This window comes from Protopterus annectens, chromosome 3.part0 (assembly GCF_019279795.1).
Source record: "Protopterus annectens isolate FY-2018-M chromosome 3.part0, PAN1.0, whole genome shotgun sequence".
Taxonomy (NCBI): Eukaryota; Metazoa; Chordata; order Ceratodontiformes; family Protopteridae; genus Protopterus; species Protopterus annectens.
The window spans coordinates 964498715-964525504 of record NC_056731.1 but is presented as its reverse complement, the minus strand read 5'-3'; the positions used below and the strand labels follow the sequence as shown (position 1 = coordinate 964525504).

General features: G+C 39.0%; 1 protein-coding gene across 4 annotated transcripts in view; it reads left to right on the top strand.

Annotated features, from left to right (window-relative positions):
• Positions 1–26790, top strand: part of CDH18 (cadherin 18) — a 3071238-nt gene that overhangs the window by 2422209 nt on the left and 622239 nt on the right. For all 4 annotated transcript variants that reach the window (XM_044065283.1, XM_044065285.1, XM_044065286.1 and 1 more), the window contains one exon: positions 25999–26252. In XM_044065283.1, the coding sequence (XP_043921218.1) occupies positions 25999–26252 (254 nt within the window). The remainder of the gene's footprint in view (positions 1–25998; positions 26253–26790) is intronic.

The following is a 26790-nucleotide window of genomic DNA, read 5'->3' as shown; positions in this document are numbered from 1 at the left end:
TAACTTTTTAAGTTTGTAAGAGCAGTATTTAAAGTGTCTTTATTTTTTTTCTCTCTGTCGTAATGTGATGCGTTTCCTTTGTTGAAGATGATGAATATGCAGAGTTTATGGCAGAGGTGGGAGGCCAGTGTGTCGCAGGCAGAGGAGCTGTTCCAGGAGGTGCCTAATGCTGAGTCTGGGATGGCAGATTATGCAGCCAAGTCCAGTTGAAAGAGACATCTAGTGCCAAAGACCAGGTTGGTGGCTCATGGGAAGTGGGCACAGTAGCCAAGAGATGTGGTTGCAGTGGATCCTCTGGTGGCTAGAGTTGCTCAGGACTGAGCAACACGTAAGGATATCCTGTTGGGAGGCCCAGTAGGTACGACAAGTTTGGAGTGTGTGGGGAATGACTGTGGGATAGCTGGGGACAAGGTCATTAGGGGGTCGGGTAAAGCTAGAGGGTCTGTGGGCAAGACACAAAAGTGTCACAAGCTGGGACAGGTTGAATCAATCAGTGGAGAAGATAGCATAGGTTGTCTGTGGGGAGCTTAGGGTCATCCATGGGTGGGGTAGGATCATTTTTTTAAGCTAGGCCAGATTTTGACTTATGGCTGGGTGGTTGGTTAACTATGTAGGCTTTGGGGAAAGGGACAGGGACAGTTTTGCAGACCCCTCACATTCCATCCTCAGTAAAGAAAAGATTTGGAGCAGGAAGTATGTTGATGCCATTGAATTAATTGATCCAGAAGGGGTGCAGTGACTGGTGGAATTGGAGTCAGAGAATAGAAAGGACCTATTGACAGCTTTAGCGGCATTGAGGGGAGGAAGAGACTAGGTAGGGTGTGACCTAGTACATGGAATAATTGGGTGGTAGGGTTCATCTACGTCAGTTTGGCTGGAGAAGGAAACTTCTTTGGCTTTGCCACTCTTGGCTAACTTCCTTATGATTCAGGAGGCTCAGTGTCTGCAGTCGATGACCACTTGATTATGGTATGACCAAAGATTTTGGAAGCAAAAAGCAGTTGATCATTTTCTCTGCTGGGAAGTTAGACATGTGAACATATGGCTAACTACACTAATGAATAGCTTGGGGATGGTTAGTAGATGGGAAAAGGTAAGAGGAGAAGGGGCGAGTATGTTGGGCATTTATTGCAGAATGTTGCTTGTCAGTAGGGTGTAACTTCTCACATGCTTGTTCAAGGTATGCAGAGAGATATCCAGTGGGGCAGTATGGTCAGCAGGAGGTTACATTGGTGACTTCATGTTCGCTTTCAACTGACGGGGTGTTTTACCTGCTTCTTTCTTGGGGTTTCATAATTTCTGAGATGAGGGAATTTTCAAGGGTTACGAGGAGGGGTGCCCTTTAGGGGGTAAAGGGAACAGTTGGGGATTGCATTTTCCTGTTAAGTTAGAAGCACTGTGGCGTATGCTCCAGCAACCTCCTGGCTCTTGTCTTAAGGAGCAAATAGTTGAGGGCTTTTCTCAGGGGTTATCTGTTAAATCAAGAATGGTGGGGGATGGGGTATTATGTAATAATTTGTGATCTGTGTGGGGGAAGGAAGATATTTTGGAAGGTTTGGTAGAGAAGGAATGACAGGCAGGTATGTTACTGGGTCCTTTTGATAGCCCCCCCTTGAGAGTTTTAAGGTTTCATCACTGGGCTTAGAAGGTGGCTGGTGAGTACAGGCTGATTCACCATTTGTTATACCCAGAAGGGAGTTCCATTAACTTAATTTCAGTTGACGATGCCAACATCGGTTATGTGTCTTTGGATGACATGGTGAAGGTTATTCAGAAGTCTAAAGATCCATAGTTAGTGAAGGTGGACATTGAATCCACCTTTCACTTTTTGCCAGTACGGACGGAGGAGTGACCATTATTAGGCATAGTACTTGGGAACAAATTTTACTTTTATAAGGCTATGTCGATAGGATGCTCGGTAGCCTGCACTACTTTTGAGAAATTTAGCACTGTACTCCATTGGGTTTGGCAGCAGTGGGTGGATATATAGAGGGCGATGCATTATTGGATGATTTCTTGATTGTAGGTGAGGAGTTTGAAGGAGCATTGGAAGGTTTGTTTGAATATTTGGGGATGTGTGATTAGTTGGGGGTCCCATTGACTAGGCAGAAGTAGGAAGGCCCAGCTAAGGCATTAGATTTCTTTGGTTTATTGATGGATGCAGACCGTGGGTTGTTTTACATGTTGACTGATAAGATAGTTTGACTGAAAGAGAAGATTGGGTGAGTGGTGTGCAAGGATAAGGTGCAGATTAAGGAAGTTATGGAGTTTTTAGTTCTTCTGAATTTTGCATGTCAGGCTGTTCATCCGGGGCATACTTTTTGTATGTCAGTGGCCCTTTTGTTAAAAGGAGGGAAGACCAAACATCACTGGGTCAGGATTAACAAGTTAGTGTGGACTGATATGGTACTTTGTAATTTTTGGAGCAGTTTAATGGTGTCTCTTTTTGGCAGATGACTTAGGTTGGTCAAGAGGAACTGCAATTGTTCATCATGGATGCAGCTGGGCTATTGGACTGGGTGTGTTTTTTGGAGACAAATGGCCGTTGGCCAGTGGATTGGAAGGAGGAGAAGTGGAAAAGGAATGTTGCCTTTTTGGAGTTAATGCCAGGCTGAGTTGTTCTGGTAGTTTGGCAGGAGTGATTGAGGGGAAAAAAAGAGTGTAATTTTTAATTTGGATAATATGGTGGTGGTGCAAGTTTTGCAATCAAAGACTGCGAGATCTGAATTACTGTTGTTGGTTTTGCGTAAGTTAGTTTTGCAGAGTTTGTTAATACATTTTTCATTCACAGGTGTGCATGTGACAGGGTTAGGAATGAGATTGTTGACAGTTTGTCTTAATTTCAGTTTACCAGGTTATGACAGTTGGCCACAGGGAAGGAGTAGGTGTTGATGGTGTTGCCAGATGAAGTGTGGTATATTGGGTTGATGTAACCAGGATGCTGGTGCAGCAGTCTTAGGCGGTGTCATCCAAGAGATCATATGGTAGGGCACTATGTGATTTTGATGAATTTATTTTTTGGTAGTCTGAAGATTAAGTGGTTTGGTCAGAGGAACTATCATTGCGATATTTGGCTTGGGCTTGGAGGCAGGGTAAGGCAGTGCAATCAGTTAAAGTGGACTTGGCAGCAATTATTATATTTGGACTGGTGGGTGGGCTGCATGGTTTTACAAAGTCCTGGATGGTGGGGCATATGCTGGCATGATGGGATAAAGTGGGGTTGGAGTGAATATGGATGGGCGGTGGCTGTTGCTGAGACAGATTTTAAAAGTTTTATTGAAGGGCTAGCTTTAGTGATATGTGAATCAGTGAATTATGTTTTGTGGGTTACTTTGTGTTTATGGATGTATTTTGGGGCATTTCAGGTGTGAGAGCTGTTAGGGTCATTCGTTTGGAGAGATGTTATAGTTTTTCCAGGGTCAGTGCACATTTGGTTATGTAGGTCTAAAGTTATGAGTTATGGAAGGGCAAGCAGATAGTTCTTAGGAAAGATAGGAGTGAGGGGCTTTGTCTGGTGGGCTGGGCTGCAGAATTGATGTGGACTCATGTGGGGGGCCCTCACAATTTGTTTTTTCAGTTGAGAAGGTACGATGATATTGAGTAATCAGTTTGTACATGCAATATGAAGGGCTCGGTGATGTATGGGTTTTCCAGGTGATAGGTTCTCCTCTCATTCTTTTCTTACCACTAGGGCTTCAGATTTGGCAAGGGAAGGCAGATCTATTGAGGTCATCCAGCGATGGGGAGGTGGTTTTCAAATGCCTTTTTATCTAGTATTAGTTAATGAATTCAATTGCTAATTAATATATGTTTTTTTTTTTTTGGAAAGGAGATTGCAATCTTGGGCCATTTGCACATCCATTGGGTGGTGAAGAGGATAGCAGTTGGAACTGATGGAAAGGACTTGAGTTTGCATCGATTGGGGTGGACAGTTAGTTGGCATGGGATTAGAGGTCTTAGGTGGACTCAGTTTATGGATGAAGCTGAAGTGATATGGTTATGGATGGGGCTTTCTTGAATATTGGTGATACATTTGACTGGCAATGATTTGAGAATAATTCCTGAGTAGAAGTTGTTGGATAAGATAGGGAGGATTTGTTTATGTTGCAACCGTTATATCCCAGCATGTGCATTGTATGACCAGAGAAAGTACCGTGTTTGTGTTGGAGGAATTCTGCAAGTTTTAAGGGTTTGAACCATGCATGGAGATTTATTAACTATAGGCTGGCATGGCAATTGTGGGCATTAGGAATGTATAAGATAGACCATAGTGATTTTGATGACAGGGATCCAGTTTTGGTTAGATCCAATGGGCACTGGAATGAGTTTAGTTCTGATCTGTTTAACATACATTTAAGTTTATTTTTAGAGGGTTTAGTGACAGTTCTTATGTAAAAGAGGGGGAATAGTCTGAGGTCAGGTTGGTTGATGGAAAAGAGGGTCAGGCTTGTCCCTCTTCTGTTCTCCCTCTTGGTGTTGATGCAATGAGTTTTGGGAATGGAATGAAATGAGCTGTAGGGCACTGCTTGATTGATAAGAATAAGTGAGTGGACACTGCTTATTCAGACAAGGTGAGTGGGTATGCTTCTCTGATGTGTGTTATAAGGATTTTCATGTTGCAGTTGCAGGGTCATTCCTATTAGAATTAATATGAAAACTAATGTAATAAAGTTATGTGTGAAGTTAATAAATGTAGTCCAATGTCACTTGTTGTCATTGTGTATTATTAGAGGGGACCGGGACAAATAAGGTTTGTGGACAAACTAATCTGTCCAGGGACATCATTGGTGTGGGCTAGAGTGAATTAAATGGGGGTGGAGTGGGAGATTTGTTGGGGAAGGGGTTTAAGATTAAGGAAAAGAAATAGGTTTGACCAGACTTTGGGAAGGGATGGGGTAATTTGTTAAGGAGACTTTAGAGAAAGTGAGGTAGATATGAGGTGAGACTTAAGTTTTTTGCAGGACTGTAACTGGAAGGGGAATCACATTTTGTCATGCATTTGCAACTCACCTTAACTCCCCCCTTTTTTTTTCTTTTGGCTAATTTGATTGGTATGGTTATAAGGTTGGTAGTGAGCAGGCTTGTCCTTCTTCTGTTCCCCCTCTTGGTGCTGGGTGTCAGTGCACTGAGTTTTGGGGATGAAAGCGAGCAGTAGAATACTGCTTGATTCATAAGAATAAACAAGTAGAGGTATAGACACCACTTATTCAGACAGGGTGAGCAGGTACACTGCTCTGATGTATGTTATAAGGATTGTTATGTTGCAGTTGCAAGGTCATTCCTGTTAGAATTAATATTTGTAATAATGTAATAAAGTTATGTGTGAAATTAATAAAGGTTGGCAAATGTCATTTGGTGTTATAGTGTATTATTAAAAGGGCCGAGGCAATCAAGACTTCCAAGAGAAAAACTCATGCATTCGCCAGTAGATGATGCAGACTTCACACAAAGAGCAGATGTTAGGAGTGAACCCTGGACTCTTCAGGTTTGAGGATAAGACTCTACCAATGAATTATCTACAGTCTCACTTCCTTCTTTCTAGTCTGTCCATGGAAACTTGCAATAAATGTAATATATGCTTGTTTTCTCATAGAACTTTGCTGCTTATTTCCATATCTTAGTGTAACACTGTCGTACCACTCAACTTCTTAGCTCAAGAAATCTTGACAAAAGCCTAAAATAATAGTGGGACAAAAACTGAAATATAAGGACAGACTTTAAATATTGCTCTTATAAACATAGAAAGTTGTTAGAATAGCAGCACTTGTGTTAAAATGCATATTTTGGAGGATAAAAAGTATAAAGCTCAAAGTATATAATTTAGTGATTTCAATCCTCAGTGATTTGCCAGAAAACAAATTTTATATGGAACAGAAAAAAAATATGAGGCAAAAATGTGGACATTCTCTAAAAATTCCAACATGCTGAGGAAGTTTGCAGATCACAAAAAAAGTTTCATTATCTCTCATCTTACAATACCAAAACTGAAACTGTCAGACAAACTAAGCTGCTAGAAGTCCTGGTAAAAGATCATTTCAATGATCAGCTCCTACCACAGGCAATTAAAAAAAAGGACATTACGCTTTCCATAGAGAGCTAAACATTTTTCTACTGATACTTCAACAAAATCAGATGCTACAACTTATACTTAACATCTCTTCCATATGCCTCCTCTATTTTTACAAACCTTAACAACACCCTCAAAACTAAAAGCAGCAGCACATCTTATAACAAATAAGTTTGCTGCAAATGGCAAATAAAATACATCTTTGCAGAGCACTAAGAATTTTAAACTGACTGGTTTCCTCATTTCCTGAGCTATTCCCGAGTTGTTATGGCTTACAGTCTAATTCATAAGCCTGAAAAATACCCAGCCCTAAAAATATGTTTCAATGTTATTGTAGTTCCAGAGTCTTAAAGTCTAACAAAAAAAATCTCCACTCACAGTTAAAAAAAAATAAAACTTAAAAGAGTTCTGCAGGTGACTCTCTGCACTCCCACAATGTCATCATACTGTGTAACTCTAGTCCATTCCAACTAACACCTAAAGGCAAAAAACTAATTTTAAGGCTTTACTGAAGCAACATGCAAATAACTCCTGTCTCTGCTCCAGCTCCAATCCATGTTTATCAAAGTGTCTAAGCAATCCATATCCTCTGTCCATACTTTTAAATACAAACATTCTAGGGCAGGACAGAGCCTCTATTATCATCCCTACACTCCCCTTGTCTTTCCTCTCTCAGTCAACTATTCCACTTTTCGCAGTGTTCTCTTCCCTAGCCTTTACTATATGTCTCATCTACAGCTATACCCTTCTCCTTCCTATATTTCATGTCTCTCTCTCTCCTCTTCTCAAATCAACCTATCCCTTTATTGCACCACATATGTTTCCCAATCATATCACTACGACAATCACTAAGTTATATATACACCCTGAAAAAGCAACAGTATTTTTTCTCTACTATCTGTACATCTCATGACTTTTTGTCTCCCTTATCTTCTTTGTATTTTTACTGTATTAACCCTATTTCTTAAACTAATGCACATAAACATCAGGACTCATTCTTTAAAGCTCTATTAAGTGTCACATTTACTCTGGCATTGAAAGCAATATTCATTGTATAAAAATCTTTGACTTAATTGTACACTGAGTACCATGTTTCTCTAAAGTATTAACATTCTTATATTATTGTCACCAATCATATTTATTTTTTTTTCAACGTATGTATGTAACATAGCACTATGTTTCTCTAAAATGTTAACTTCTGTCTATTGTTATCTCTGATTATATTGTGTTTCTTTCAAATTATGTATACATCACTTTGAATCTTTTAAAACAATTGTTAATCTCTGTGTAGCTTTCTCTCGGGCCTCTGTTGAAAAAGAGATTTTTTTATATCCCACTCAGACTTTTCTGATTAACAGAGACAAATAAATAAATAAATAATAAATAAGCAAGCATTAAGTGTTTGCAAAGGATTATGTTGAAGCCATAGGCTTTGTATGACTTTGTATGTACTTGGACATTGGGGATGAATGTGGCTATGTCTAGTCACGCATGAAAGACTTAAGGCAAGTGGTAGTCTATTAATATTTTGTTGAAAAATGAAAGGATTTATTATGTTTTATATAGGGGTATCCTAATGTGAACTTCCTAATGATTTCATTAATTATTGCAAAGGGAAAGATAAGAAAGGTTGAAAAGGGGGAAACACAACAAAGAGGGGAACACAGCAGGAACACATCAAGAAAATTCTGGTGGAGGAGGTGAGAGAGGAGAGGACTGTATTTTTGTTGAGAGAAAGACCCCCCCCCCTATTTGTTCAGTTTGTTTTTTATATAAAAGGGTAGTGCAGGTGGGAAGTAGGTACAAAGGTGTAGAAAAGAGGTCAAAGAGGGATGGGTGAGGAGGAGTAGGGCTCATTAACAGTCCCCAGTCCACAAGGTTTCAAACACTTCCACTGCCTGATGTTGCTGCAGTTGAGGAACCTGATGTTAAGAGGGCAGAAGAATATCCTGGTGTAGTAGTTGGCACCTCCTGTGGCAGAGAGTCCTCTGCCTACTTAAGAGAGCCTCGAATGTCTGAAACCATATATCTTTAACCTGCTCCATCATGTCCTCAGCCAAGTCCCAAAGACACCATTCAGTATGGCTTGCCTGGCTACCACAAGCCACGGTGCCTACAAGACTGGTACATCCTCCCTGACCCTGTGAGGGCATCCCTGGACAAGCAGAGGGTGAATGTTTCTTAAACTGGGAGGTATATAGCTGGGCTGATCCTGAGAAATTTGGGTTTGTCAAAAAATGAACAAAAGAGGGAGAGAAAGAAAATAAAGTAGGACAAAGCAATACATAATTAAAATAAGAGAAAAGCAAGAGAGCAAAGAAAAATACACACAATACATTTACACACAGTGCCAGACAGCATTGAATTTATTATTATGAAACAATCCTGTTTTTATAAATTTTTATTTACCTAAAACAGAATGTACAGGATGTGCTTATGTATACATGGGAGCAATGATATGGGAAGAGCTTATGCATACTTGGGAAGAATGAGTGTAAAAGTCTGGGTGGTGTTCACATTTTGCATTCTAGTATATTAAAATAAATAATATATGTCATATCTGCCTGATTTGCAATTATTTGCATTATTGTAATGAAATCATCCTTATCTCATAAAATTAAAGACAACACACTGCATTTATATATTGATGGATGTTTTGGTTGCAATACTGTGCCAAAAGCATGTTAGGGCTTCATTAAGTATCCTTTATAAATACTTGCAGTTATGCACATAATAAAGTCAGTTACAGACAGAATGTTGCATTTATACATTGACATATCTTTTAGATTTGATTGCAGTACTGTACAGAAAGTACTGTAGGTTTTCAATTACTATCCATTATAAATATCTGTTATTATATATAATAATAAAATCAGTTAAAGACAGAATACTGCATTTATTAATATGCAGTGCATGGTGTGTGGTGATTACATTCCAGTATCTGGAAAAAGACAAATCAGATAAGTGCTTCTAGGTATGAGACCTGACCTTAACAATTTTTAAGCACCCCCTACCCACATCAGTTATTCGGATTGGGTATCACACTAGGCAGTTAAACCTCTCAGTACTGACCAGTAAACAACAGTGGCAGAATAAAAAAACAGATTGTGTCTGCCTGCTGTCTATGTAATGTGTCCCTGACTTTTCCTAACATAACAGAATCTGTTACACTGTCTTTCTGACAGCACTCATTAAGTGCTTTATAGATCTGAAAGCCAGAAAAACACATAGCTATTTTTATTTTCTTGTAATTAGGAGCACATCGAGCAGATAAAACTCCATACATTACAAAGAATTATGATCAGGACTCTAATCATAACCATTTATTATGTGTTCTCAACATGGATGCCAAGATTAACCTTGGCAGCAAAATGCATCAATGTTTTCAGCACATAATAAGCAGATTATGATCTGCGACCTACTCATAATCCTCTATATTAATGCTTACCAGTGGCATCAACTAAGCTTTTGCGTCTCTTACTGTGTCATGCTTGATTGTAACTAATCTACTCATTTGCCAGATAAAGTCGACATATGAGGCAGTTGTTTACCTGTACTTCATCTGTCTTTCGTTACAATGTGTAGTATAACTACTAATGCTATGCAAATCATTTAATTTACTGTTGCTTTTGCTTAATATGTATTCTTAAATACTTATTCATATCTGAATTCTCACACTGTGCCGATATTTCCTATAATGCAAATTATAAATAGTAGGAGCTCACCTTCCTTCAAACTGTTACACTTTTATATGTATCCACAGCTGTCAGTCTAAGTTCTGTTATAAACTTTTAAGGTTTCCATACCTAAGTTGCAGTTTCATGTAAAAGTATATATTATATCAATGGAATCAACCACCAGGGATAAGTAAAAACGTAACAAACTTTAATGAGAAAAGAGTAACCACATCTTCAGACCTAATACAAATGCAATAAAACAATGAAACTTAAAATTAAAAACATGAAACAATGCAAAGCATTGTCTAGAACACATGACTAAAACGTATCAGTAATAATGAATGTTCTGTTCATTCATAAAATCACAAAGACCAATCTGAATACTCCTATCTAAAATGACCAATTGGAGAACACAGGAAAAGCTATCATTGGTAACACCTATTACCCTAGACCAACAGGGATTATTGTTTACATTAAAAGGTATTGGTCACAATGTATTATACAATGCCTTCTCTAAAACGTGCACGCTGATTGGCAAGCCCAACCAGTGTGCCTGTTGTAAATCCCTCAATATACTAACGGAAAAAGGTCCGGTCGCCCGGACTTTTTCCGTTAGTATAAAACACTGTCTCGCTATGTTAAAAGAGTTTAACATAGTGACACAGGTTTAAAAAAGGCAACGCAGATCTCCATTGCTTTTTTTAAAGCTGTCTCGCTATGTTAAACTCCTTTAACATAGCGACACAGTGTGTAAAAAGCAACGGAGATCTTGCGATCTCCGTTCCTTTTTTTTTTAACCTGTCTCGCTATGTTAAATGAGTTTAACATAGCGAGACAGCTTTAAAATAAGCAACGGAGATCTCCGTTGCTTATTTTAAAGCTGTCTCGCTATGTTAAACCCATTTAACATAGCGAGACAGTAAAAAGCAATGGAGATCTTGCGTTCTCCATTGCTTTTGCCCACAGCTCTGATGTACTGCATAGGCATGCGCAGTACATCAGAACTGCCATGAACACCAGACAGCTGTGGAAGGGCAGCAAAGAGGCATTATACAATGCCATTATTTAAGAAAAGTAATTATTTCTTTTCTTAAATAATGTCATTATATAACAATAACCACTTCTGGGTGTGGGTAATGCTGGATTTACCCACGGTTGTCTTTGTTTGGTCCCTCGGGCTTTGCCCTCGGGACCAAACCACGCCAACCGTGGGTAAATCCAGCATTACCCACACCCAGGCGTGGGTTATTGCTATAATATTACAGGTTTCATTGGAGTTCACTCACCTGTTGCCCTGCAGCTCTTCTTATCTTCTATATTATAGGATCATAGGATCACAGGAGATTACTAAGCTATGGACCCACAAGTCATTTTAAGCCTAGCCATTTCATTCCAATGTAATACAATGAAAATGCTAGTTAGTACCCAAGAATGCATTTAGTGATGACTGCTCATGTCCAGGAAGGTTGTGGGCACTATCACTGTTAAGAATTTATGGTGCCCCATTTAGTAGTCCAGGTTTCTCTTGAACAGTGTCATAGAAGTGCTCTCTTTCACATGAATTGGTAGCCTGTTCCAAAGACACAGCAGGTGCTGGGAGATAAATCTGTCCCTCCAGCATGCCCTATTTAAGTTGCAGGCCATATTTAGGTCCCTGGACCAGGTAGCCCTAGTTCCATTTGATTTACTGATATACAGCAAGTTCATTAGGTTTGAGTCTTGGATTGCTGTGCTGGCCAGGCATAAGTCTCCCCTAAGAAGTCTATACAACACAGAGTGTTATCAGTCAGTCTGTGGAAGGCAAATGCTAGACCCCCTTGATCTTCTTTGTTAGAAACCTTTGAGGTTTCTCCAGTTGTTGTAGGTGCTTTGTACGATGCATGCCGAATGGGGCATTATACTCAATCATGGGCCGGATTAATGCCGAGTATAGAGGGGTTATAACCTCTTTTTCTCTTGAGGTGATGGCTTTACTAATGAAGTGTGCTACATAGAAAGCCTTCCTTACTACAGTACACACATGGTGGTCAAATTTAAGGTTGCGGCCAACTTGTGATCCCAGGTCCCTTACCATTTTGTAGGTACTTAGGATATTGTTGTTGATTTGATTGTGTGAAGGGGCTTTTTTTTGTGCTGAAGGGAAAGATGATGCATTTCTTTGCATTCAGTTTCAGACCATGACTAATACACCAGTCGTTGGTCTTCATGAGACCCTAACATCATTTGGGGATTCAATGATTGCACCTAGCTTGCAGTCATCTGCAATCTTGGTCAGTCACATCCCCTTAGTTTTCAACTGAACTTCTGAGAAGTATACACCAAATAATAGGGGGCTCAGCACTGACTCCTGTGGCACACCACTGATAATAGGTCTGCTGGTTGATGTGGAGTCACCCACTGTGATAGTGTGTGTCTGATTTGTGACCCAGTTGGCAGCCCATCTTACAATGAAGGAGTTTACATTCAGTTTGCTAAGTTTTTCAGTAATGCCTGAATGTAGGATTGTGTCAAAACCCTTAGCTAAGTTGAGGTATGCCGTGTGCACAGATTTACCCTCATTAATGTCTCTGGTTACATTTTCAAAGAAGTCCACCAGATTTAACTGGCAGTATCTGCCCATGATGAAGGTGAATTGGGTAGTATCCAGGGTTTGGAGGTTGCCTATGTCTTTATTTATGCGGTCCATAATGAAACATTACATAGCCTTACAGAAGAGGCTGGTCAGGCTTATGGGTATGTAATTCCATGAGTCTGTTGTTAGGCCACCTTAGTGGAAGGGAATAACTGTTGCTGTTCTCCATTCCATAGGAGCAAAGCCTGTGGTTAGGCTATGATTGAAAAGGGTAATTAATGGTGATGCTAGTTCATGTGATAGCCTGATTAAAATATAGCCTTTGATGTTGTCTGGTCCCATAAAAGCTGTGTTTTTTTAGCTTTAATATGCTGTGAACTTTGTTCAGACAAAAACGGAAGCTGTACATACACAAAAAATGGAGCAATTGAAGGAAGTTATTAGTTCCTTTCCATTCAACCTTCACTAAACAAAACAATAATATTACAGGTGGATGTAGTGCATATACCTCAGAACAATGATGTGTGTTTTGATAGTTTTCTGCCTAATAGCTTGGGATATAAGGGGATGTTTTAAAACTATATATGGAAGCAATGCATCTGGTCACTTCTCACAAACCTGTGTGCTGACCATTCTCTTAATACTTCTATCTCCACTCACCTCCCCCAACCTCCACTTTGAATAGGGTGTAGTGTCTGACTCATTTCAGACATTTTGTATGTACAATTAGCATTGTAGAAGAAATGACTGCCTTATTCAGTTACTGTACTAATAGGTATTTTCTGGTTTAGACAAACACAAATCCTTTTTTTCTTGTTACAAAAACTGTTTGCATGTACTTTAAATACTAACCAAGGTAATCCATACTGTAAAATAAATTATATGACAATTTAAATAATTTTGTTGTATATGTGTGTATATAAATACTGACAAAAAATATATATTTATGTTTTGTTTTGAATTATTATAACATTATAGAAGAAATAATTTCATTTATAAATATTTATTCTACCAAATACCACCAGTTATGCAACCTTCTTATGGTTTACTTTTTAAACCTATGTTTAATATGACCAGACAAAAATACTGTTACTATATATCTCTGGCCTTCTCACCACTACCTGGCCAACCCACTCAGCCAGCTGGCCAGGCCTATGCTTCTGTAGTTCATTCTACCCATGATCCTGCCAGATGTTAATCATATGCCAATTTTATTTCCATTCAGAACCTCTAGGCATGCCTAGATCTTATCCAGGTATGAATCACTCAAAAGATAAGGCATTATTTTGGTCTCTTTATATGACCAGCTTGGAGCTCAGCCTCATGCCTTCACAAGTGCTGCCATCATCCAAAGTAACTACAAGAATGAAAAACTTATGAGCAGGGCTGTGGTTCACAGGTTTAGAAGCACTCCCTCTAGGGTGTAACATCACCCTAACCAAATGTGGTTAACCAGAAAGCAAGTTTGGTTTGAAAAAAGATACTTAGTCACTTACATTTTTTTTTTTTTTTAAGGAACAAATTTGCATTTCATTTATATGGTGGCTAAAAGTAATTAATGAAGTAATCAAGCTAAGCCTGCTGTGCATTGCCTTTGATACCTGTTTGAAGTGTTGCATCTGAATGTCATTTATATATTCTCATGCAGTATAGCAACAGTGTTAATGTTTTTTTTTTCCTTTGAGGGATGGGGATCATGTGTTTTTTGATGAAATACATATTTATCTGTTTCATCAGTGTGTGAGTACTAAATTTTATGCTGAGTGTTTTGAGGTGATAAGGTGTGACAGATGATGTAAGATGGGCAGGGATTATACTACAGGGTTGTAGGGGGTGGGAGGTTGGCATAATGGTTAAGGTGTTTATCTTACAGACACAAGGTACAGGGTTTCATTCTCACATGGGGTAATCAGCTAGTCTTAAAATTGCCCAGAAGGGCAGTTAGCCTAGTACTAATCTATGAACCTATAAACTCACATGCATATGACTCTATTTTGCCTTTTATAAGCATGGTCAGGTTAGACAATAACTAAGGCTACCCACACATTACCAAAGTGTTTTATAGACTACTGAGGACTGCTGCAGACTCTGACACTATTACTAGCATGTTTTCATGAACATGAGGCCATGTTCATGGCTAGACGAGGCCTAATTATGTGCATAAATTGCCATACACATTTGCATATCACTTCATTTTATAGTGGTAAATGTGAAAGGGCTTAATTTGCATTACAAAAAATGTAAGTGACCCTCAGCATACGTTAATAAGTATACCACCACCATATTAACTTGTGAATATTCAAGTTAGGTGGCAAATGACTTACGGAACTGCAGACTTTCTAAGGAGTGGTGGAGTGGTGTAACAGTTAGCAATATTGCCACAAAGAAGGAGATTCTCTGGTAAGACTCCTAAAAATGGAGAACATCGATATCTGTGCAGTAACTGAGACCTGGTTCAAGGCTCCAGAGAGCACCCCTGCAATACCAGGCTACAACTCTTACCACACTTTTCGGCCACCAAACCAGGACCGAAACACTAAAGGTGGAGGAGTGTCAATATTCACTAAGGATATTCACACCACCAGGCTAGTTGGCCAACACAATGTGTCTGAAATTCTCCAAGTGCAACTAACACTAGGTAAGACTGCAATCCAAATTGTAGCTTGCTACAGATCCCCCACCATACCCCAAGATTCTCACTACACCTTTCAAAACATACTGGAAAATATTAAGATAGAACCAAACACCCTAATACTGGGTGATTTTAACTACCCTGCCATTAACTGGGAAAACTACTCATGTCCCAACACCTTTGCGCAACGGTTCTTGGAATTCATAAATTCCAATGCCCTGGATCAAATAATCTATAGTCCCACCAGGGGCTCCAATATCCTAGACCTGATCATTACCAACATGGGAAATCAATGCTCCATACCTATGGTCACCCCCTCGTTAGTCAGGTCTGACCATAAGCTAATCACCCTTAACATCCACATCCCACCCCACCCCCAGTAAAGAAACCACCATAAAAAACTTCTCCAAAGCCAACTTCATGCTACTCAAGTCAGAAGTGACAAACTTCATGACACCCATGCAGACGGGAACTGAAAGTTCAACTGCTGAATCCTACACTAAGGCACTGTACGAGCACATCCACTCATGCATGAATTGTGCCATCCCAAATAGAACCAAAATGCTCTCATCCAAAAAAGGAAGCCAATCTGGTGGTCCCCTGCCATAAACAAACTTTACAACAAAAGGAAGAAACTTTTGCAGAAAAGAGGAAAATCCCAGGATGCAAAAAACTCCCTTACTAGCCTCAGTAAGAAACTGAGATGCCTCATAAAATCCTCCAAAGCTAGTTACGAAAATAAAATTGCCAAAGATTCCAAAGACAACCACAAAGCATTCTATAACTATGTCAAGAATCTAAATGGCAATGCTCAGACTTGCTCTGAGCTAAAACAGAATGGCATTAAATATACTGATCCAAAGGATATTGCCAATATCCTGTCAGATTGATTCAGTGCCAACTTCACCCCCCCTCTCACCCCCTAAATGGCCCATCTCAATACCGGAAGATTGCCAAATTTCAGTAATAACGGCCACACAGGTACAAAACGCACTCTCTAAAGCCAAGAATACAGCATCCACGGGACCAGATGACATCCTGGGCTGTGTACTACATGAACTACAATATGAACTGGCACCTCACCTAAGTGTCATGTTTAATCATAGCCTAACCTCAGGTTTCGTGCCCACTGAGTGGCGCAGAGCTACAGTTATCCCAATCCACAAGGGAGAATCCACCTTGGATCCCGGAAACTACCGTTCCATCAGTCTGACAAGCCTTATCTGCAAGGCCATGGAGCATATTATCATGGAACTTATAAACAAAGACATTGGCAACCTTCAAACACTGGGCCCCACCCAGTTTGGGTTTGTGAAGGGCCGATCTTGTCTCCTGAACCTGATTGACTTCTTTGAATCAGTCTCCAGAGCCATGGACAAGGGTAAGGTGGTCCACACAGCCTATCTAGACCTTGCCAAGGCCTTTGACACCATCCCCCACTCTGGAATCATAGATAAACTTACTAAGTTGGGCATTAATCCCTATGTCACCCGATGGGTTGCTAAATGGCTTACTGATAGAACCCACACTGTAAAAGTAGCCGACTCCAAATCCAGCTCCAGACAAGTGACAAGTGGAGTACCTCAGGGTTCAGTCCTGGGGCGCTCTTGTTTGGCATCTACTTCTCTGAAGTACAGGTCAACACTAAGGGACTCTGGCTAACAAAGTTTGCAGGTGACTGCAAACTGGGAGCCATTATTGAATCCCCAAATGATGTGGATACTCTACAAAAGGGCCTTACAGAAACAGATGATTGGTGCCAGAGCCATGGGCTCAAGCTCAATGCCAAGAAATGTATTGTTATCCCCTTTGGGAAAAAACATGTATCCATGAATTACCATATAGGTGGCAGTACACTAAACACAGAAAGTGTGATAAGAGACTTAGGGACACAGGTGGACAGTGGTCTCACCTTCGATAACCACATTGCCACAACAGTCAGGAAATCCTTCTATGTGGCACACCTCATCATGAAGGGCTTTTCATCCAGAAAAAAGGAGGTCATTGTCCCACTGTACTCATCCCTCATTAGACCCATTATAGAATACAATGCCCCATTTGGTATGTACCTCTCAAGACATCTGCAACAACTGGAAAGGCCTCAGAAATACCTCACTAAAAGAATCACAGAAGCAGATGCCCTACGCTGACCACCTTAAAAAACTCCAGCTATACTCTGTCGCATATCGTCTACTCAGAGGCGATCTCTGCTTAACATACAAGGCCATGTCAAACCCAGAGCTGTTGGATATGCTACACTTAAAGAAATCCCAATCCCTCAGAGCTACACGCTCCAGGGATCTAAACCTTGTCATCACAATAAACAAAACATGCTGGAGGGATAGGTTCCTGACCCAGAGACTCCCCAGACTCTGGAATAGATCGGCCATACATGTCAAGCAGAGTGCCTCTTTGGACCTCTTCAAGAGGAACCTTGACGATTGGATGGGAGAAAGGAAATTCACCCCAGGGATCACGTCAGTCGCCCTGCTAGACAGGGGTCCAGGAAAGTAAATAATGTGGGAAGAAATAGCCAGGGAATTGTTATGGCTAGGCTTGTATAGGCCCTAGGGCTGATAGCCTAGTACCAACCTATGAACCTATGAACCTAAGATTCTCAGCTGGCATGCCTTCTGTGTTGAGTATGTATGTCCTCCCTGCATTTGTGTGGGTTTCCTCTGGGTACTCAGGTTTTCTCCCACATTCCAAAGATGTGCAGTAGATGGACTGGACACTCTAAACTGGCCCTAAGTGAGAGTGTGTGTGGTGCACCCTCCAAGGAGGGATGGGCCTTGGGCTAGCAACCTGAACCTGTAAAACCTGTAATTGCTACAGAAACAACGAGCGCTGAAAGGTGCTCTTTGCCCAATGTACCACATGGTGCATAAATGGGAGAGAGAGAGAGAGATACTTTCTAAAGTTAGAGAAAAGTAATAGAAATATTGCAAATTAATATGAAGCATTTCAAGCTGATGTAAGGTTATTGCGTTAATGTCAAGCAATGCTTATTTTACTAATATAATGGGCATATTACAATGGCTTTAATGAGTACAGTAAAGCTGTCATTTGTAAATGGAAACTCAATACAGAAGCAGTGGAAATAATTAGTGATTACAGAGAAAATCATTTATTTTAGATTCATTTAGTGCTTGTGCAGACATGGTAAAAATGCAGTGATTTAGTGAAGTACTGGACTTACAAAGATGCTTTATTGGCTCAACATACGTGTTTCTTTACTGGAAGATTTCTAATGAAAAATAACAGTATTATGATTACAAGGAAGGGGTATGGGCTAGTTGAAGGATGTCTTTGTTAACACACTGCTCGTCTTTTTGTTTACATTACTTCAACACAACATTACTTTGATGTCCTGAGACTCTGCAAGTGTGTACAATTTGGGGATTTGTGCCATCTAACTTTTTTTAAATGAGGATGGCAGACATGCTTTTATTGTTGTGTTGTTTGACTGATTATTACATCATATATTTTCTGTTTGCATTATGTGTGTAAGACTGTGGCATACTTCTTATGTCCAGTAATGATGCAAAACAAGAGACCAAGACAGAGAAAGTACAGCTTCATCCATGAAAAAAAAACATATCCTCATGGCTTATAGCAAACATCTATTTGGAAAAGGAGAGCCCAAAGAAGCTGAGAGGGCAAAGCCTGTAATCAAGTTGTAATGAACATAATGAAAACAGTGAAGAACCACATATTAACACAGTTCAAGAAAAGGGAAAGGATGTGGTAGGATGTGCTACAGCCAAGGTGAGTTAGACTTCAGTTGCCTGTATCAGTCCTGGGAAGGTGGAGGGCTCCAACACTTATCCCTTAAAAACCAGATAAGGAAAATCTCGCCTCTATTCATGTGGATGACTGTGATACAGAAGATGATGGGAATGGAATAATCAGAGGAGGTGTGGACATTGCTTATTACTAATGTGTGCAGCAACAACACACATCTGCTTAGGAAGGTTGGTTTAAAAACATTAACATGTTTATATGGACATCTGGATGCTGACATGGAATGATTACATTAAACACACAACAATTACTATTAACACATGAACTTTCCACATCTGCAAAGAGTGTCAATAAAGGCACTGTATATTGTAAGTGTCTCCCACGCCTCCTTACTCAGCATAAACTAATTTATGCTTCTTTATTCAAATTATTTTTTACGGAGTCAGCAGCAGAAACAAATAGTTCCACTATATGATTACATTTTGAGGATATCAGCAACAGAATGGCTGTTGAAGATGATGATCATAACATTGTTACAGCCTGAGGAAAGCAGCAGACAGTCCCCACGTTTAATGGTGAGATTTCACACCCCACCACATGATAGTAACTCTGTCGGTAATGACAGTGCCTCCCAAAGTCAAGCACATGCTGACATTATCTTTACACTTGTAGAGGAGGAAAACACATCCACCTTCATACGATCATCTCCAAACTCAGAGGAACACTTTCAGGATGATGGCAGAAAATAAAAGAGGGGGTACTTGAGAAACTTCTTAGCTGTATGCATTTCATTCCTGTAATGGTTATGCTTAGTACCTCATGGAACCGTGGAAAGAAATTTGTATGTCCTATCATAAGATTGCAGTGATTAACACCATTAATGCTCTGTACATTATTATTGTTACAGCTGGCAGTTGCATACAACTTAAAAGTAGGAATACTCACATATTCAGAGAAACACTAACAAGAAAATGAAAGAGCAAAATCTATTTCATGTAGATGTAAAGAAACACTCCTTTTTTGTCAGTGAGAATACAAATTATTGTGCATGACAAAATGAAACAATCAGATGTGCATTAGCTTAACAAACTGCATAGATGAAATCAAGGAAACATTGCATAACATTAAAAACAGTATGAAAACTATTCATTCCATTACAAGGCATAAACTCATATTAATTGCTGAAGTAACACTTTTGCTAGTTGTATCGCTTGAGGACATTCAGTACATTCATACTTAGATATACCAGCTTACTAAAATGCATTGTGCAAAAGAGTTAAAAATGTGATTGTTCCTTATATGATGTCTTTCAACATCATTGAACAGGAATCATCGAGCACTCGGGCATGACTTTCATAAACAATAATATGTATACCTATATCTATTACAAGAAAGGAGACACAAACCTGAATGTTATGGTCTGTAGTACTGGACTAGGTGCCTGTCTCATTGGATTCCTTGCTACTGCTATCAGCTGCTCATCTTTACTCATAGCAGGACTGGAAATGGGATTGGTGGTGACAGCATGGGTTAATTCACAACCAAAACTGCACATGGTCATGTTGTGCAGAATACAACATGCAGTAGACATCCTGCATGGAGTAATAGGGTCATACTGTGTGGTACACCCAGACTCATCCAGGCACTTAAAATAACTACTCAAGAGAACAAAGACCATGTGAATGAATATACAAGTCTGAGATAGGGCTCTCCTGCAGGTTTCTTCTACATCTCTACTTGGATTTCTCAGTGGTGTCATGAGCCATTTTACCAGTGGACATTCAGCATCACCTTAAAGCTGGGGTCTCAAACATAAGATCATAGGATCATAGGAGGTTATAGTTTGCCTTGGTGAAGTTTTTTAGTCTGATTTCACCCTTTTTGAGTTCTGGTGTTAGTGCCAGCTCAAAAGTGACTGTTTTGTGGTTGTATTTAACTGATGAGTGTCTGACAGTGCATCTGTTTGACATGTTATTAGGACTAGAGCTAGAATGTTTGTTCCTCTTGTTGGGGTATGAACAATTTATTCTAAGGCATTTGAGTTAACAAAGTCTAGGAACTTTTGCGCAAGTTAATTCTGGCTAGCTAGCATAGGTTTCCCAGTTGATGGTGGGATCATTGAATTTCCCTATAACCAGAGTGGTAAAATTTGGACTGTCTTCAGTTTGGTCATGTAGGCTTCATGGGCGTCGTGACTCGTGGAGGGAGATCTATAACAGGCTATGACTTGAATGGGAGTCTTACCCATGGTAACCTGAACTTGGTGTAACTCCATAGAGTTGTCCAGTCTAACTAGACTGGAGGTGAATATATCTCTAATATAGATAGAAACACTGCCTCCTCTGATTTTCACACGTTTATTTTGTGGTGCAAAGATGTGGAAGAAATTGTAGCCTTGCAAGGCCGGGGTACTCTTTGAGGCCTTGAATCAAGTTTCTGTAATTGCACAGACATCTAGATCTTCCAGTGATGAAAGTGTTTCCAGGGAGTGGTTAGCAGCGTGACTCTTATTTTGTTCTAGCTGGCTAATTTCACATTGGTAATGTTGTTTTTGAGATCTTGCCTAAAAAAGGCATTATGGGGGAGTTAAAAGCCTGTGCCAGCAGCCAAAAGCCTAGAGGTGCCAGGTGCAAACCATCTCTGGCAAAGCAGCGAGGTTTGTTGACCATGGCTTCACAGGCTGACAGGAACTGGATCCCTTTTGAACAACACCAAAAACTAAGCCAGATATTGAGAGCAATCACTTTTTTACTCATAAATAACCACCGGTGCTGCATTAGGACTAGCAAACTCAGGGAGGGGCTAAAATCTCTAAAACAAAAAGAAATGCAGGTAATGTAGCTAGAAAAGTAGTTTAGTTGCTTCCTTCATCCAAAATTATGATGGCTTGATCTGAGGACCATGAGTTTGACTCCACTGCCTTAAAGAAAAGAAGAAAAAGGAGGGGAGACAAAACAAACAAGAAATTGGTTTATTACTCAGCAATACATTTTACCATGAATATCTAATTAGATATGGTAGAATAAAGAGAAAATGTGCCACCCCACACAAGGCACACATAGTCCTGGCTCAGTTCTCAGGTGATACCATGAAATAGATGTACTGGTCCATACATGGCAAGAGTACATACAGGAACTGCTGCAGTATCCATGAGGCAGAAGCCTATGAGATACTAAACGTGTTCCCAGGCTGTATCTGGAAAGTCTGCAAGGCAAGTATATTGAGGGTTATACATACCATTGTATCCAGAGGCATAGGAAGGTCACGCATTCCCTCAGTAACCCTGTAGAGACCATAAAAACTCTCTAATACCCTTACAATATCCCTGTTCATCCAGAACCTATCAATTTTCTCCTAATTGTCAAACTTATACTGAAGGATTCTCTTTCTGTATCTCAATTTTCTCCTAATTGTCAAACTTATACTGAAGGATTCTCTTTCTGTATCTCCACCTTCTTGAATTGTGAACAATGCAGGGTGCAAGTATTTTTGGTACAGTCAAGACGAGCAGCTCACACCAGGAAATGGCCAGGCTAGCAGCAAGTGACAGCACCACCAAAGATTGCAAAGTAGATAGAATAGGTTTAACTCCTCTTTTTATAATGAAACTTTGGACAGTGTTGAAAATTGCAAAATTTTTGACTATGAATTGCAAATAGGCAGGCAAAGGCTTCACTACTACATGCTGTTTACATTATTTCCCATTTGCATCTCGTTATGACTTCATTTGCTTATGCTTAATCATGGCCATCGTGTGTTAGCATAAGTGGCCTGTATGAATCATAGCTTTACTGTGCTCATTTGCAGACAGTGTGAGTAGAGTTCATGCATTCACATAAGGACTACAAATACCACCCGTAATCTCATCAAATCCAGTATTGTTCAGAAATATGGGAATGTAAATAGGGCAGTGCCCTCCACTTCTTGGGTGTATGTGCTTCAGTTATATCATCACCACCTCCTCATCTGCTCTTTGCAGTTCATGATCCACCTTGACAAATTTAGAAGGAGCAGGTTTCATCACAAAGTCCCATTTTGAATTTCATCAGCACCTCATATGGCAGTTTGGATGCTTCTGCAAGGTATATACCACATCCCTCCTAGAATAGTCAGAAAACCCACAACTGAAGAAGTGGAAAAACACTGACATCATTGAGTACAGGTACATGTTCTACAACTTTTCACATTGTGCTGATTTAAGCATTGGTAAGGTTACAACCATCTCAAGATAATGCCACCAGAATATAAAGTCGAGGTCCTTATGTTTTGCAAACTCAGACATCTACCTTTGGACATAAACATAAAAAACAAAACACAGTTTCCGTAACAGTCATATGTAAATTGACTAACCTTAGTGTCTTTTGCAGTTGTAGCAGTTTCAATTTTATCTAAAAGCAGTCTGGCAGCATAAATAGCCTACTGGTATTTTACCTGTTGGTTTGAATGGATTGGACTCAGTTCCTTGATATTCTCTTAGTCTTTCAAACTGGTTTTGGTTTCACGCAGTTTTGTATTCTTATCTGCTATAAATGCCTGTACCAGTGGCATCAGTGTATGTTGGAAGCTCTCTCAGGTTACCTTGTGTGGTCTTGTGGTATTGTTGCAATCCTTTTGTGTCAATGCACATTCAGCAGAGACTGTGCCTAGAATTCCACTTTCAGTCCATATAGCAGAATCACATGATGATTTCATATGATCTCCAATGACTATGAGGTAGTTCTTAGATACATGCAGCCCTGATGTGAGAGAGTCCTATAGTTAGTGACAGAGAAAGGGAATGCATTTGTTATTTTTATAATTTTTCAATAAATTTCTGCTAAGAATAAGTGGGTATTTATTTTGTTTTTAATGGTGGTGGGTTTACAGATCACATGAGGCATCTCCAGCTTACTCAGACTGAATATTTTTTATTATTACTAGGATATCTAAAGGGATCCCTGGCCAAGTCATCATAATAATTTTGGCCTAGCTTTTGCCTTATCTCATTTTTTTCATTCCTGACCCTACCCGTTGAAATGAACTGTTGTCCCTCCATAATGTTACACAGATAGAACTGTCTTCTCATCAGTGAAGCTAACAGTGTCTTCACTATATTTGCACTCATAAGGCTATATGTTGGTAGTTTCCATCTGTACAGCATAAATATAGTGTTTGTTTACCTTCTACCGTAATGATGCTGTCTGTCTGTCTATCTATCTATCTATCTATCTATCTATCTATCTATCTATCTATCTATTTATCTATCTAATCTATCTGCATTTCTTTCTTTGCTCCTATTCATGTATCTCTGGTGTAATATCTGCTTTCATCATTCTGGCTATGAATCCGCACTATATCCTAATACAGAGGGCATTAAAGAACAAATGCATTTAAGATTACCTACAAGTTGTTTTTGGCTGCTAACACCAGAAAAAAAATAAATGAAAAAAAAAATAAAGAGCAAGCAAAAGGATCTCTCTCTTGTTTATTAAAAAAGCATCACTATAAATGTATGAAGTAACACGGTAGTATGGTGTTTCGTCAAGTACAGTCAGGAAATTTAACTATTCTTCATTCTTTGTTTCTGAATGAGTTTGTTGTATAATTCTGGAGAGTAGGACATGTGGCCCTTCAACATAACACATTCAGTACTGCAACTGCAGAGGAAAGAATAATACACTGAATTTTGTTGGTATTGTCTGAACTTAACCTCTGATGAAGCATACTCAAGAAATGTAATTTTGATGATGCCACCTTCACAGATCAGAAGACATTTCATCATATTATTCTCAAGAATTGTTACATACATGGGTCACAGTTTTAAAGTTCTGCCCCATGTGGCAAATTGTATTTGAAATGCTGCAGATTATGCATTAATTCTGATTGCCTTTTATATTCATCAAGTTAATGGGAAAGAAAATATTTTATTATATTTATTTATGATACTGTTTCAGAGCAAGCAATATCAAGAAGGTACAAATTTCCAGAAAATGCAGATGGTGTTTCAAACTTTCACTGAATTAATTTTGATCATAGTACAAAATTGATAGCACTTAACTTATTTTATCAGATACATATTGTATTTTCATTTAACTGAGGAGATAAATCCTAATGAATGTCAAAATAATAAATAATAAAATATAAATGTTAATATTATTTACATGACAACACCTTAGGATTATATCTTCATCATGAAAGCCAATTAATAATCATTAGTGCATTTTGGATATATGAGTAGATAACATATAGCAGTGTGTTTCCTATTCAAAATGTAGCAGCCTCAGTTTTTTACTTATGTGCTGTAATCCTCTTCAGATTTTCAACATCCAGCCATCTGTTCATCTATAACCCCTTTCTCCCATTTTTGCACATGGGTCAGGATGTCACTTCAATAGTGACTATTTTCTAGTGCCAAAGTTTAAACTTCTGAGCAGCTAGTCCTGCTCCAGTTCTTCCATATCACTTTTTCACATACATACTCATACCTATGGCCAGATTAGAGTGTCCAGTCCACCTACTGCAAGTCCTTGGTATATGAGAGGAAACTTGAGTACCCAGAGGAATCCCAAGCAAATACAGGGAGGACATGCAGACTCTGCACAGAAGAAACCCCAGCCAAAAATCAAACTGGAGAACCTCTTTCTGTGAGGCAACAATGCTATCTGTTGTACCACTGTTCTGCCACTTTAACAGCCTTTGAGAGGACATATTGCACCCAAGCTAATACTTGCTAATATGGACCACTAAAATAGTGGATAAGAATTGATTAGCTGAATCAAAAGCTAGATGCCCATTGTAAGGTTTAAAAGGGTTTTGATGAGTTGATGTACACAGGGTATAAAATATGTATTTGTTCAGAAGAACTAAAATTTAATTTGCATTGCATTATATTTCTCAACAATAACTTTACCTTTTATGATAATATATCCCTTGTATTTTTCAGTACAACATTTACATGTTGAATATTTTTAGAACATTATATTATTTTATTAAAATAGTTAAACAAATAAAAGTTTCAATACATGCATGCACCTGAAGCTGTCCTTAGGTTAGTACCTTTAGAAACCTGATAAAAGTATTTTAGAATTAAGTAGATAACAAAGAAAATGCATAAATAAAAGAGATCAGCTAATGTGCATTTAAAATAGCATCTGTAGAAACAGTAATAAAATATATAACTTCAAAAGATGAAGGTTTCTAAATGGAAGGATAGGAAAGATGATGCATTTAGAGATTAGTATTTTTTTTTTACTTACACATAGTTGTTATGAACTAGAAAGAATATATGCAAAAGATATAACAATGCTCATTATTCTCTTTGTTTTAGCCTCTCAACTATGAAAAGAAGAAAACCTATACATTGAATATTGAAGGAGCAAATACAAATGTGGATTCTCGCTTCATTAACTTTGGACCCTTTAAAGATATGACAACACTTAAAATTACTGTAGGAGATGTGGATGAACCTCCCCTTTTTACAGAACCTGCTTATGTTATGGAAGTTTATGAAAATGCTGACATTGGGACTGTAGTTGGCGAAGTGACAGCAAGAGACCCTGACAGTGCAAACAGCTTAGTAAGGTAAGACGCATCATGTGCACTGCCTGTTTACAGTGTCTTCATGATAGCTTTTCACAGAATGCATTTTAATATAAAAGGTGAAAGGAAAAGAAAAGAGGCAATGTGCTGCAAAGCAATGTTGTTTTTGTGTTCTGCCTTTTTAGGTTTACATGTTAGTGGGATGTGACGTACAGCATCATGCAGCGAGTGACAGCTCATTAAGGATGGTTTCACTAATTCTGAAGCCACATTGGATGAAAACATTTTGAAAATCTTGTCTAAAGATGTTTACACAACTGAAACAGATTCCTTTTTGCTTTTCCTAGATATATCATATAAATACTTAAATATGAAAGTATACGCATGTGCATGTTTTTGTGTGTGTGTGCTGCATATACAACATATAAAAAATATAGCAGACAGGAATAAGTGGTCCCGGTCCCCTTCAATAAACACATCACACCGAATGGCATTTGACGACCTTTATTATAACTTCCATAACATAGTTTTAATCACCACATTTATTAATTACAACTGTGCATAGTATAGTTGATTCTAA